The sequence below is a fragment of the Gopherus flavomarginatus genome, chromosome 6 (assembly GCF_025201925.1).
Source record: "Gopherus flavomarginatus isolate rGopFla2 chromosome 6, rGopFla2.mat.asm, whole genome shotgun sequence".
Classification (NCBI taxonomy): Eukaryota; Metazoa; Chordata; order Testudines; family Testudinidae; genus Gopherus; species Gopherus flavomarginatus.
The window spans coordinates 29,663,171-29,677,915 of NC_066622.1; the positions used below are offsets into that span (position 1 = coordinate 29,663,171).

The 14,745-nt window shown below is 48.0% G+C and overlaps 1 protein-coding gene across 13 annotated transcripts in view; it reads left to right on the plus strand.

The window, feature by feature from the left end:
• WNK2 (WNK lysine deficient protein kinase 2) overlaps positions 1-14,745 on the plus strand; it is a 192,673-nt gene that overhangs the window by 119,872 nt on the left and 58,056 nt on the right. For 12 of the 13 annotated variants that reach the window (XM_050959165.1, XM_050959166.1, XM_050959170.1 and 9 more), the window contains 4 exons: positions 1,869-2,174; positions 6,030-6,079; positions 8,015-8,180; positions 8,264-8,380. In XM_050959165.1, the coding sequence (XP_050815122.1) occupies positions 1,869-2,174; positions 6,030-6,079; positions 8,015-8,180; positions 8,264-8,380 (639 nt within the window). The remainder of the gene's footprint in view (positions 1-1,868; positions 2,175-6,029; positions 6,080-8,014; positions 8,181-8,263; positions 8,381-14,745) is intronic. The other variant, XM_050959174.1, reaches the window with a different exon arrangement.

Below are 14,745 nucleotides of genomic sequence, written 5' to 3' on the forward strand. Positions count from 1 at the left end.
TGGTCCTCTGGTCAGGTGTTCCAGGTTCACTGTTTGTTAACCCTTTACAGGTGAAAGAGACATTAACCCTTAACTATCTGTTTATGACAGCCTGTTTGGCAGGAAGCCTCATTCCACAGTAGGGTCACACCTTGGGGTTGTGAACCAGCAGTCTCTGCTGGGTCGCTACAGTTTCAGCCTAGTGGATAATATCCTGAAGTTCAAAGACAAGCTTTCTAATGAGTAAAGCAGGAGTTCACTGCTATGGTGGAGGGCAAATCACTCACCAAAACAGCATTGCAAGTGAGCCTGGATGCAGCGGGCTCTGCGGCTCGAGCTATGGCTTCCGCCATCACTATGTGGCATTCATCTTGGCTGCAGTCATCAAGTCTTCCCCCAGAGGTGCAACAAACCGTTTGAGACCTCCCATTTGAAGCCCCCTCACGTTTTTCTAATAAAACAGATTAAAGATTCCAGGATGACCCTTAAATCTCTGGGGATTTATACGCTGGCAGCAAAAAACAAACAGTTCCACCCACAGCAGGTCCTTCTTGCTGCATGCCCAGGACCTGTGCAAAATGAGGAGCAGAGGTGAATGAACAGAACGGGGCAATTATCAAGTGATCCAAGGTATTAATGAAAATATTGAATAGTATCAGACCCAGGACTGACCCCTGCAGGATCCTACTAGATATGCCCTCCCAGTTTGACAGTGAACCATTGATTACTACTCTGAGTATGGTCTTACAACTAGTTGTGCAGTTACCTTCTAGTCATCTCATCTAGACCACATTTCCTTAGTTTGCTTATGAGAATGTCACTTGGACTGTGACAAAAGCTTTACTAAAATCAAGATAAATCACATGTACAGCTTACCCCCCTGCCCCCATCCACTGGGCCAATAACCCTGTCAAAGAAGGAAATTGGGTTCTTTAGCATGACTTGTTTTTGACAAATATATGCTGGCTAGTCCTTAAAATCCAGTTATTCTCCACATGCTTATAAATTGATTGTTGAATCATTTGTTCCAGTATCTTTCCAGGTATTGAAGTTAGACTGACTGTCTATAATTCCCCCAGTCCTCTTTGTTCCCTTTTTTAAAGCAGGTAGTATGTTTGCCCTTCTCTAGTCTTATGGGACATCCCCCATCCTCCAAGTGTTCTCTAAGATTATTGTTAATGGTTCTGAGGTTGCTTCAGCTTGTTCTTTAAGTACCCTCGGATGAATGTCTTCAGACCCTGCCAACTTGAATATTGTTTACTCTGTTAAGTATTGTCATCTTTTTCTCCACGTACACACCCTAAGCTTATGGAAATGGAGCCAAGTGTTCAAGGAAATGGGATATAAGCAGAGTTTTGAAATTCTAAGCAGGATCCAGCTTAGTTTTGCATGATTCCTACAAATATCATTAAGAAAGTAATAATCGCCCATGTAGTATATAAATGCTCAGGCGTGCATGCTCTTTGTTAATATATGAAGAGATACGTATCTCATAGAACTAGAAGGGACCTTGAAAGGTCATCGAGTCCAGTCCCTTGCCTTCAGTAGCAAGACCAAGTACCAATTTTGCCCCAGATCCCTAAATGGCCCCCTCAAGGATTGAACTCACAACCCTGGGTTTAGCAAGCCAATGCTCAAAACACTGAGCTATCCCTCCCTTCAGAAATTATGTAAGTAGCAGCCTGTCATTTTCTTTGAACTCTGATTATTTTGAAAGCAAGTCTTTAGGGCTCTCTTTTCGTGTCCCATAAACAAAAAACATACAGATATGTTCTCAGAGTAGGTTTATAAAGGTTTGTTTAATTAGCAAGGTTTGCACCTTGACTTGAATGAGTCATGAACATCCTAAACAAAGGGTTTTTTAATAGGTCTCTATTGTATTACAACAGATCATTGGACATCCTCAATATGGTTTGGAAATTGGAGCCCAGATGCCTGTAATACCAATGCAGCCTTCGATAGTTATGCCACCACCTTTGCAGTTGCAACCTGAAATATTGCCTCCATGCCTTGGGCCAGAAAGTCTTTCACAACTTCATGGCAACCTTGCTGCAGCTAGTGCAACAGTGCCCATAGATCATTGTCTGCCTCTTCAGCCTACTGGTCTTCTGCAGCTTCAGCCAGATCTTTCCCAGCCTCTGGGGCAACAGGCTCCATGTTCTGCTATCCAGTCGGTTACAGAGTCAACTCAAGAGGTAGAACATTTTTTCCTAAATGATTTACCACGCTTGTCACTAATCTCCTTTTATAGATATAAAATTGTTTCACAAGAGCCATTCTATGGAGACACTTATCTTAGGTTATATTTTATTGGCTGAACCATCATCTTAGCAACTATTTCATATGTAGCTGGAGATTATATACTATACTTGTTAACCTGGGAAATGTCTCCTTAAAGTCATTTATTGGACTAATAAGCCACCTGGACAACTCAACTCTCAAGTACTCCCTTCATCCTCAGTTTAACGGGAATGCAAAGGTAGCATAGAATTTGTATGGAAATTACACTTACAGATCATTAGGTCATCACCCCTAGGCTAGTGCAGGAGTGTTCCATACAACTCCATCCAGTGTGTTGTCCGGTCTTGTTTTAAATGTCTCATTAATGGGGCTTCCACCATTTGCCTTGAGAAACTATTCCATAGTCTAATATCTCACTATCTAAAAGTTCTTCATTATGTTCAGCCTAAATCTTTTTTCCCCATCCCATTACTTTTTAGTATATCTTTCTATACTGCCCTGAATTTCACTCCATTCCTGATGGTTTAGATTCTTCAACAATTGGTAAATATTACCATGTCCCTTCTTAGCAGTCATGTAGCCAAGTTATATTTTGCTCTTTTGGTCTGTCTTTGTAACACAATTACTTTTTCCTGCCTGCTAATCACTATTTTGGCTTTTCTTTGAATGACCTCACCCAGTTGTTAAACTTTGAGGTTTGACACAGTTTTATAGAGGTATATTGCCTTCCCTTCAGTGTTGTAAGGTATATTCATATGCAAAGCAAAGTTGCATTGGCCTTCTGGCTGTTATATCAGATTGCAAACCAATGTCTGACTTACTGTCCACTCCCAACCTGAAATCTCCCTCAGCACCATTGCTTTCCAGGTTTGTCTCCTGCATGGAGCATTTCTGGTTTGGAGTATCTTCCCCTGAAGCAATAGCTTTCATCTTTCCAGGCTCAATCTCTCTGCCCATGCTTCTAAACTCACTCGCTGCCAATTTGTATTTCCATCCTCACTGGTATTTGCAGCTTCTTCCCAGTTGGGCACTGAACAGTCTGAGAATTTCATTAAGGTACAGTTAAGCCCCTTTTCCAGATCATCAGTGCAGATGTTAAATAAGACTGAATGTACAGCCAAACTTTATGGCACCCCCTTGGAGACCACCACCCATTTTGATAAATTTCCATTGCACCTTCAAGCAGTGGAAGACCTTAAGGATTTGAAGTGTATGTGTTTCTTGTTAGATAAATTAGCAACATGGAGACTTGTGGTATTTTCTCCAACACAGTGCTTTCACACAAGTCCTGGATCTCAAACATTGTCAGCAAAATCAGCAAATCTGTGCACATGGAATCTCACCTACAAAAAGCCTATCTAAAATCCCATCTGTATCCAACATGTCCCAGATTCTAGGTGTTTCTCCTCCTGCCCACTCTGGGTCCTGCATACGCCCAGAACCAGTACAGATAGTGCTGCTACACCTTCAGTCTCTGTTGGAGGGTCCTATACCAGTCTTGGAGCTATGAAATATGGGTGTGATGTGTATTGCTGTAGTGTAACATGATGTGAAGTACAAGCTTCTCTGAGAGAACTGAAATGGCAACTAGAGGCCCTGAGGCACAAAGATATCGCTTCACTTTTTTATCATGTCCTTGAAAACCCCCATCCACTATTCCCCAACTCCATCCGCACACAGAAGCTCTGGATAAACTCCCTGTTCCCATTCTCACTTCATGGGATCAGCTCCCTTGGTCTTCCATTCCCCACATAACGGAGAAGAGCGGTTTTGAGGGAGGATTTGCACATTGATACTTGAGGCTTGGAGACCCAATTGAGTGACTGTAAAGGATCCCAGATTTTCTTGAACCCTCCCTGCCCTGTACTCAACTGGAAAATCCCCATCCCAAAGCCATACCTGCCTTTATCACATGGCTCCACTTTTCTCCATGCAGGGCACAGGTTTGTTCCAGTGAGCCTGTGTGTTAGCCCTTGTTGTTCATCTGCTCCGCAAGACAAAGGAACTTCTCATCTAGGTTGAATTATAAACCATTGTCCGCTGGAGCTGGATTGTTTGAGAGTCCCCATCCACGTAAGGGTCAAATTGATCCAAGTTCCCCTTGATGACTGTTCTGATGTCAGATACTGTGAAATACATTTTTGATGGGTTTTTTAGGTATAACCTTTGTAAGGAGAGTTTCATATCAGACTCATCTATTGTAATTCAAAACAATTCATTTCATTATCATTTGGCCATAACACTTCCCTCTAGCAGTATCTTCTGTTTGAATCTGTGTGACAGCACTCATATCCCTGGCCATTTTGATTTAATCAGGCAAGTAAGATTTTTGTAAAACACTTGATCAGGTGCATTACTAAAATCTAAATAGGTTGTGTCTGTGATCTCATTGTTCATTCATATTGTTGAGAAAGCAGTCAGGTTTGGCACAACTGGCGTATAGACCCATGAGCAATGGTATCCTTTAAAGGCTTACAGATTTTAACTTTGCTGTGCAGATTCTCTTTCCATTAGAGGGCAGTCGTAAAGGATTCCATGAACTTGGATATGTCTACAGAGTCCAAGCCCCATTCTGTCCACACACACATCAGTCTGATTCAGGTCAGCAAGCACTCATGACCTGGATCATAGGACCCTGTGAGGGAGGTGGATCAGAGCCCAAGTGCTGCTGTGACTTGAGTCCAAGCCCTATCATTTTGCACTATGGACGCAGACCCAATTCAGAAAGTCTGCATAGTGCCATATGCATGTGTTAGCCTGGCTATGAGGCCCAGGTCCAGCAATTATAAACCAGGTTTACAATGCAGTGTGGACGCTCAACTCAGACTTGGAAACACCAAGTCTGCAAGCCTGGGGTCCACAGATCCAGGCTTACTGTGTGGACATACCCTTAGAGTCATAGAGTTTAAATCCAAAAGGGACAACTGGATCATCTGTTTCGACTTGATTCCTGAACATGTGGCTACACTGGGATTTTTGGTTAAAATGTCTTGCTGTTGCTACCACTAGTTTATGTCCATTGGTGGGAATGCCAGAAGGCTTCAGCAACGATTGGTGCTTTAAGCATCATCTCCTCTAACTCTGCTCAGAATAGGCCTACAGTGATAGCAACAGTGGGGAACTGTTTTGAAGGAAAATCTGTCCCCTGTGGAGAAGGCAGAAGAGGGTGGTAGGCAGCCCAGTATGTCAGTGTTTCTTTTCTCCTTTATTCCAAATACATCATGCACTTTTCAAGAATAAACAAAACATACTGGAAATATTACATGTTGCTGCTGTATGCATTTCTTTACTATAGGATACTGCAGAAAAATAACAAGGTTAGGTCAAATTTTGGATCCATTAAATAAGATCAGGTAGGTAATGACATGGATTCCAAATTTACTAACACTGTTCTATTGCCGTGAGCTCTTTTTAAACTGCTGATTTATGTAAGATCTTCTCTGCTTTCTGCTGCCGCCAAGTGAGCAATGAGAGAACTAAATTAGTAACTCACTCGATTCCAAAAGTGGGCTTTAATATCAGGACTTGTGTACAAAGAGCCGTGTTGGCTTGTGCTCCAAAAGAAATGCTAGTGACAAAAGCAACGTTAGATAGAAAAGAACCATTTAGTGGCATTCCAAGTTCTGAGAATGAGTTAAACAAAATGGTGTGGGATTATAATCTCATTTTGAGAAAATATCCTTCTAAAGGCCCCCAAAACTGCTCTACCAAAAATCTTGATCTATCTAGTGTCCTGTTTCTTCACATGCAGATACAATATATTAAATGATATCTGACTCTATTTAAATTACTTTTTTTTTATATTTTAGGAGCATGCAATACAGGAAAAACAGCAGACACTAACACTGAGCTGTGAAAGGTATCTTTACAATCTCTCTAACGTGAAAATTTTTTATTTCTGGAAGCTTGTTCTTTCTCCCCCTTCACAAGCCTGAGCCTGAAGCTCTGTCTTTATAATGGGATGGGGCAGGATGTAGGGTGGGAGTGTTAGGTTGGTAGCACATGGACAGATTAGAGGTAGTAAGTGATAGGTCTGGGGAAAGTAACAAGTTGCATACATGAAGTTTAGCTATCTGGGTTGGTCTGTCTTATCTGAATAGACCTTAAATTCCTTGAATCAGAGACTCTGTCTTAGGCCTGGTCTACACACAACTGTGGTGCTCCTTAACAATTTTGGTTAGGTGTGTGATTTCTTTTTTTCTCTATCAAAAGAGGTAAAGTGGCACAATCCCTAGTGTGGGTGCAGCTATATTAGGAGCCTTACACCACTAGAAGTTATTCCCATTTCCACCCAGCAAGAGCTAATACCAGTGTCAGGCTCCTCTATACTGATATAACTGCATTCATGCTAGGGGGTGGGCTGTCCTGCTTTACCTATACCAGTATAGCAAAAATTCTATCAATTTAATGTATAGACCAGGCGAGCTCTGTCTTTAGCATGGTTAGCACAATCCAGGTTGGAGCCTTAAGATACTACCGTAATACTACTGCTGTTTGGCAGACTGCCTTAAGTAATTGTTTTAATATCCAATCTTTTATGTCTGTGAGCCTGAGGGAGGACCCAAACTTGTGGGGTTGACGTTTGTCTTTACCTTCAAACTATGGTATTTTTAGGATTTGCAAAATGCACGTTTGCAACTGTAGGTTTGTTCTGTAACTTAAATTCGTGGCTCTGTTTCACCCCAAAACTGATTTGACTTAACGAGAACACATTTTCTAGATAAGGGGAATACCCCTTGTATTCAGAGTTGAACATTTTCCTTTGCCCCCATTTCTGCCTCACCAAAAGGCAGGTTGACACAAGTAGATACAGGCTGAGCGCTATAAAACTGCATCTGACTTGCACGGAGTTTTCTGCTTTACAGGCTAAATGCCATTGGAAAAACCATGAAGGCCCTAGGGAAGGAAAATAAACGCAGTCTTCCCTTCATGCAGGAAAAGTAGCGTTTTTAAGGCTTTGGGACACTAACTCTGTGCCTGGTGTTTTTGTGGCACTATCCATTCTTTTCTGTGTTTCATGGAAGGTGGAATTTACCTTTTTCAGGCTCCAGTAACTTTCAGACCTATCATTCTTGGGTATGATTGAATTAGGTAAAGTGAGTTCACTCATCCCTAGTGAGTATGCTATTCTACAGTCTCTTACAGGAAAGAACGCCAAATATTTCATGTTTAATCTCTCTCAAATTTTGTTTTGCCTCGTTAGCTATGATATTTGAAGAACTAATTTTCCTAGCCGTGGCAACATTGAAAGGTGCTTGCATCAGAACACATCCAAGGGCAGTACCCTCAGGTCCTCTCTCCACATTAGAGTTTTGTTGCACCTTCATAGACTAAGAACAAGTGCCTGGTAGTAAAATGCCCTGCAGCTGCAGAAGTTGTATTCTATATCTCATGTCACTCTCCTGTGTGACTCTTTCCCTGCATCTTTGACTGACATAAAGTGATGGTTTCAAGAGAAGGCCACACATGTACCTTCTCCACGAGAGAGTAGAACCTGAAGAAGGGTAAGAAAATAAGTTTGGGGGACCCTTGCAGTTCAAAGACAGACTGTAAGGGTCCCTGAAGAAAAGGGGCTATTCTCAGTTGAAATTAAGGCCCAGATTTCATTGTGCAAGGGACATCATGTATTGTCTTATGCACATGCTTAAGGACCGTGATGAATTGGGGCCAGTCATGCTGCTCTCAAAAGTGTTACTACAAAGCAGATCCCCAGTTTTCCTGTAGTCACTCTTTTTCTTCTTCTCTTTTCACATCCACATCCCATGTGGGTATTTTTTCCTTCCCTGTTATAAAGCTACATGAGTCCTGATGTTGCTTCAGGTAAAGAGATGAGTGACAGCTTTGAAGGAGTGGTTGGAAGTGGAAAGCAAGAAGGGAAGCCTTCAAAGAAACATAAGAAATCTACACGCATTCGATCACGCCAGGAGAAGTCGAGCAGACCAAAGCTGACCATTCTAAATGCAAGTACAACCTCTTTGTCCTGGGCTGAACTTCTGTTCTTGGACAACCAGAAATAATGATCAATGTTACTCTTTTCTTATAGGTGTGTAACACAGGGGATAAGATGGTGGAATGTCAGCTGGAAACACACAATCACAAAATGGTGACTTTTAAATTTGATTTAGATGGTGATGCGCCAGAAGAAATTGCTACTTACATGGTAAGACCTTATTTGCTAAGGAACTTTCAAAAGACACTTAAAATTTTGAGTTGCATACACTATGTATATTACACACATACACAATGTGTTAAAAGAACATTATTGAGGTTGCAAAGTCAAGCATTCAAAAGCTCAGGAATGCCAAAATTAAGATTGCTATGAAAAAAATATGAGATCATGTAATTAAAGCCTGTGTCGTAATGCATTATGTATGTGGCACAGGCAGCCTTAATTCTGGCATTTCCTAACTTGACTTTGCATCCTGGATAATGTTCTTTTAACATAGTTTGTGTAACTTCCTAGGTTTTAAAAAGTGCAAACTGAAAAAAACAGTTCTTCAAGTGGTTATTCATGTTCATTCAAAGTAGGTGTGTGCGTGCCGTGTGCACGCCAGCCAGAAGATTTTCCCCTAGCAGCGTCCGTAGAGTCGGCCCTGGTGCCCCCTGGAGTGGCACCACTACGGCGCCCTATAAAGGGGCCTGCCGACCCTCCACTCCCTCGGTTCCTTCTTACCGCCGGTGATGGCTAGCTGGAACCACTCTTGCACATAGCAAGTTAGCAGTGTCCTATCCTTGTGTATAGTCCGTGTATATAGTTACGTTGTAGTTAATTTAGTTAGGTCATTGTATATAGTTCTTGGTAGTTGGGGGTCCCCCCCAAAATTCCGTCGCCCACTGGGGCATGCCCGGGTCCCCCGGGTTTAAACTCTGCAAAGACTGCAGGAAATTCATGCCCAAGAGTGACCCGCACTCTACTTGTTTGAGGTGCCTCGGAGAGAGCCACCAAAAGGACCAGCGCTCTATCTGCAGAGGCTTCCACCTGAGAACGCTCAAAGACTTAGAGTCCTCCTGATGGAGGCTGCCCTGCGGCCACCCTCGGACCCGGAACCAGCCAAGGCGGTGCCCAGCACATCTTCCTCAGTACGGAGCCCACCGGCAGCATCATTAGGACTTAGGCTCAGCCCAAGTCGTCTAAAACTCGGCACCGGACGGAGTCGGGTCATAGGAAGTTGGCCTCAGTGCGGCACCACTCACCATCACTGGTGCCCGCTAAGAAGAGAAAGCCGGTGAGGGAACAGTCACCCCACCAGGACTTGAGGCCGACTCCGTCCGCGGGTGCAAGCAGACAGGCTGGGCTACAGCCCTCGGCTGCTCCGTCGACTCCTGCACGGCAGAGAAGGCGGTCGAGTCTGGACCGGCCTAGATTCCTGGACCTCAGCGGAGATTTGCGCCTCCCTTCGACACCGGAGGCGTTTGAGGTGGCCTCAGACTTCATGGGACTCCCAGCGCCGGCCTCCCCGCACCATAAGGAGTTGCCTACCACGGCCCGTCCCCCAGTACAATTGAGGGGCAAGCCGGCCATGCTGTCGCCTCCCTCCCTGCACCGCACCACTAAGGCGGCACCAGACCAGATAAGAGGCTCCCCGCTGCCTCAGCACCACTCTCCAACGGCACCGAGTGCTGCTCCCCCCAGGTCCTCATACTCGGAGACTTCAGACTCAGAGGCAGACTCCTACCACTCCAGCCGATCACGGAGCAGGAGATCGGTTTCGGGGGCGAGCCACCAGCGTTTCCCACAGTGGTAGCAGCAATGGTATCTGCCCTTGCAGTGGCCGTTTTGGAACCCCTGGGCCTACCACCAGTCGATAGGCCAGGCATTTGGTCCTTGATCAAGGTCAGCCTCGGTCTCCTCGCCGTCGGTGGCCCCGGCGCAGCTGCCTCCTCCACCGGCACTGTCGCCAGGCAGGGGTGTGCCATATCCAAGTTCAGCACCCCCTAGCCGGGCAGCGGCTACAGTTTGGGCTCAGCAGGCACCACCCGATATGCCAAGCCGCTCACTGGCGACTCTGGTACTGGTCGCAGTGCCGCATTTAGAATTGGAACCGGCCCCGCAACCACAGTACCGTGTGCCGCAGAACCCCGAAGGACTGCACGCATTGGAGGAAGGGTCGAGCCATGTAATTTCCTCGTCTTCCTCCCTGAACGAAGCGGTCTCGGGCACAGCTGCGGCACCGGCCCTGGAGGACACCCAAATCCTCCGGCAAGCAGCTCATAGCCTCGCAATCCAAGCTGAGGAAATCGAGGTGGACACGGACCCTGTAGTAGACATCCTGGCTCCCTCAGGGCCATCCAGGGTGGCTCTCCTGCTGATAAAGACCATAGCGGATACGTCCTGCACCTTATGGCAAACGCCAGCCTCACTGGCCCCTACTGCCAGGAGAATGGAGCGGCGCTATTTCGTCCCCTCTAAAGGGCACAAACACTTGTACACCCCCTTCCTCCCCCGGACTCCCTGGTCGTGGATGCTGCCAACCAATGGGAGCGTCAAAAGACTCGACCTCTTTGGCAGAAAAGTGTACTCCGTGGCAGGCCTACAACTCTGCATTGCCAACCAACAGGCAATTGTAAGCCAATATGGTCATAACACGTGTTCAGCCATGTTGAAGTTTACGGAGCTCCTTCCCCAGAACTCGAGGTCAGAGTTTTCGGCCCTGGTGGAGGAGGGGAAGCTGATCTCCCGAGCCCCTCTCCAGGCTGCCCCAGATGTGGTGGACTCAGCCTCGCGCACCCTGGCCACGAGCCTGGTCATGCGGCGGGGAGCCCTATGAGGTCCAGCAGACCATTCAAGACCTCCCCTTCAAGGGGCAGATGTCGTTTTCAGAAAAGACGGACAAGCGTCTGCATAGCCTAAAGGACTCGCGGGCCACGCTTCACTCACTGGGCTTGCATACCCCTGCGACCCAGCGCTGGCAGTTTAAGCCGCAGACTTGCCAGGAGCTTGGGCGCAGGTAGGGCAGAAATGGCAGGAGGCGTCACCAATGCCACCCCTTCGGCCAGGCGTCCGATCAGTCGAGACCATCATCAGGGCCTAGACCCCCTATTTGATGGTATGGTCGAGGGCGACCTACCTCTCAAGACTCTGGATCCTTCTACCCCTACCTTTGGGTCACATCTGTTCCCCTTCTCCTGTGCCTGATCCCGAATCGTGTCGGGCAGCTGGGTGCTCCACACGGTAGAGAGGGGATATTCTATCCAGTTCTCCTCCCTCCTGCCTCACCAGCCCCCCTCCCCATCCCTCTTCAGGGACCCATCTCACGAGCAACTTCTAAGTCAAAAAGTGAAGTCCCTCATGGAGGCAGGGGCGGTGGAGGAAGTCCCTCGGGAGCTCAGGGGCAAAGGCTTCTACTCCCGGTACTTCCTAATACCAAAGGCAAAAGGGGGCCTGAGACCCATCCTAGACTTGCGGCGGTTGAACAAGTTTGTACGAAAGCTCAAGTTCCGTATGGTCTCCCTGTCCTCGATTATTCAGTCCCTGGATCCAGGAGATTGGTATGCTGCCCTCGACTTAAAGGACACTTATTTCCACATTGCAATAATTCCCCGACACCGTCGGTACCTCAAGTTTGTCATGTCCAACGCCCGTCTGCAGTTCACGGTGCTCCCGTTCGGCCTGTCAGCTGCTCCAAGGGTCTTCACGAAGTGCCTGGCAGTCGTGGTGGCCTTCCTGCACAGGCGGGGCATCCAGGTATTCCCCTACCTGGACGATTGGCTCATAAAGGGCCGCTCCAAGGAGCAGGTGGTGAGCCAGGTGGTGGTCATCAGGCGGACCTTTCTCAATCTCGGCCTCCTCTTGAACGAAGCCAAGTCCACCCTGTCTTCGACGCAACGAATAGAGTTCATAGGAGCAGTTCTGGACTCCACCCACGCCAGAGTGTACCTGCTGGAATCCAGGTTCCGTGCGATTTCCGAGCTCATCCTCGGACTGCACTGCGCCCCAATTACCACGGCGCTAGTCTGCCTCCGGCTGTTGGGTCACATGGCAGCGTGCACCTATGTGGTAAAGCATGCAGACTCTGGCTTCGCCCGCTACAGTCCTGGTTAGCGACAGTATATCGCCCGACCAGGGACGCCTTGGATTAAGTGGTGTCCATTCCCCACTTGGTGCTAAGCTTGCTGCAATGGTGGCTCGACTCACAGAAAGTGTGCATGGGTATCCCCTTCGCTACCCCTCAACCCTCCCTCTCCCTGGTAACGGATGCCTCGGATTGGGGTTGGGGAGCGCACCTGGGACACCTCAGGACGCAGGGCTTGTGGTCGCTGGAGGACCTCGAGTTGCATATCAGTATCAAGGAGCTGAGAGCCATTCGCCTGTCTTGGTGGGACCAGAAGGTCAAACTGGCCGGCAGATGTGTTTCAGTCCTCTCGAACAACACGTCGGCAGTCCTTTATATCAACGAACAGTAGGGTGCACGCTCCTCTCTCCTGTGCAGGGAAGCCCTCGCACTGTGAGATTTCTGCATGCACAGTGCAACCCACCTGAAGGCATTCTACCTTCTGGGGGAGCAGAACGGTTTGGCGGACACCCTCAGCCGCTCGTTCCGGGGTCACGAGTGGTCCCTCCGATGGGACGTGATATGCTCAATTTTCCAGCTCTGGGGCTTTCCCCGGTTAGACCTGTTCACCTCGAGGGAAAACAAAGTGCCGACGGTTCTGCTCCCTCCTGGGCCGCAGTCAGGGGTCTCTGTCGGACGCCTTCCTACAGTCTTGGGGGGTCAGTCTGCTCTATGCCTTTCCTCCGATCCCCTCGATACGCAGGGTGATTTTGAAGATTTGCAGGGACCACGCACGGGTAATCCTGATAGCTCCAGCGTGGCCGTGCCAACATTGGTACACGTCACTCCTGCACATGTCCATTCAGGCGCCCCTGACGCTGCTCCTGCTCCCGGACCTGATCACGCAGGACCGGGCTCCCTCCGCCACCCTAACCTGGAGTCCTTTCACCTCACAGCATGGATGCTCCATGGCTGAACCCGGTGGAGATGCAGTGCTCCCAGCAGGTCAGACGAGTGCTGCTCGGTAGTAGGAAACCGTCAACTAGAGCCACCTACCTGGCCAAATGGAAGCGCTTCTGCATATGGTCGGGTCAGCGACGTCACAATCCGCTGGAGGCCCCAATCCCCATTGTCCTAGACTATTTGCTCCACCTCAGACAACTGGGCCTCTCCCTCTCCTCGATTCAAGTTCACTTGGCGGCCATCTCGGCTTTCCATCCGGGAGAAGGGGGTACCTTGGTGTTTGCGAGCCCACTGGTCAGGCTTTTCCTCAAGGGTATGGACAGGCTATTTCCACATGTTCGTCAGCCGGCCCCTGCTTGGGACCTGAATCTGGTCCTCTCTGCCCTCTCGGGACCTCCCTTTGAGCCTCTGGCTTCGTGCTCCCTGTTGTACTTTGTCATATAAGACCACCTTCCTGGTGGCGATCACCTCGGCCAGGAGGGTGTCGGAGCTCAGGGCGTTAACATCTGAGCCCCCATATACTGTCTTCTATAAGGACAAGGTCCAACTTAGACCTCACCCGGGTTTCCTACCCGAGGTCGTTTCACAGTTCCACATGGGTCAAGATATTTTTCTCCCGGTGTTTTATCTCAAACCACACTGTTCCAATGAGGAGCGGAGGTTACATTCCCTGGATGTCCGCAGGGCCTTGGCTTTTTACATTGAGCGTACCAAGCTGTTCAGACGCTCAACTCAGCTCTTCATCGCAGTGGCAGATAGGATGAAGGGGCTCCTGGTCTCCTCTGAGCGAATCTCTTCGTGGATCGCGACCTGCATCCAAGGATGCTACCGCATAGCTAAGACCCCTGTCCCTCCGATCACGGCCCACTCTACTAGGGTGCAGGCCTCCTCTGCAGTGTTCCTGGCTCAGATCCCGACTCAGGAGATTTGTTGACCGGCCACGTGGTCCTCCATCCACATGTTCTCGTCACACTACGCCATCACGCACCAGGCTAGGGATGATGCAGCCTTTGGCCATGCAGTACTCCAGTCAGCAGTGATCTCCGACCCTGCCACCTAAGGTTAGGCTTGTGAGTCACCTACTTTGAATGGACATGAACAACCACTTGAAGAAGAAAAAATGGTTACCCACCTTTTAATAACTGTTGTTCTTCGAGATGTGTTGTTCATGTCCATTCAATACCCACCCTCCTGCCCCTCTGTCGGAGTGCTGGCAAGAAGGAACTGAGGGGGTGGAGGGTCGGCGGGCCTCTTTATAGGGCGCCGTAGTGGCGCCACTCCAGGGGGCGCCAGGGTTGACCCTACAGATGCTGCTAGGGGAAAATCTTCTGGCTGGCGTACACGCGGCGCATGCACACCTACTTTGAATGGACATGAACAACAGTTACAAAAAGGTGGGTAACCGTTTTTTCTGTCACGTGGCATCATATTGACATCCACATGGGTTATCAGCAGGGTTTAAATCTTTAGATCAACCACACAGACCTTTGCCACTTGAGCTATTAGAGTAACTGATAGCAGTAGTAGATCGTCATCCCTCTCTGTGGCTCAGCACTAGAGAGGTGTGAAA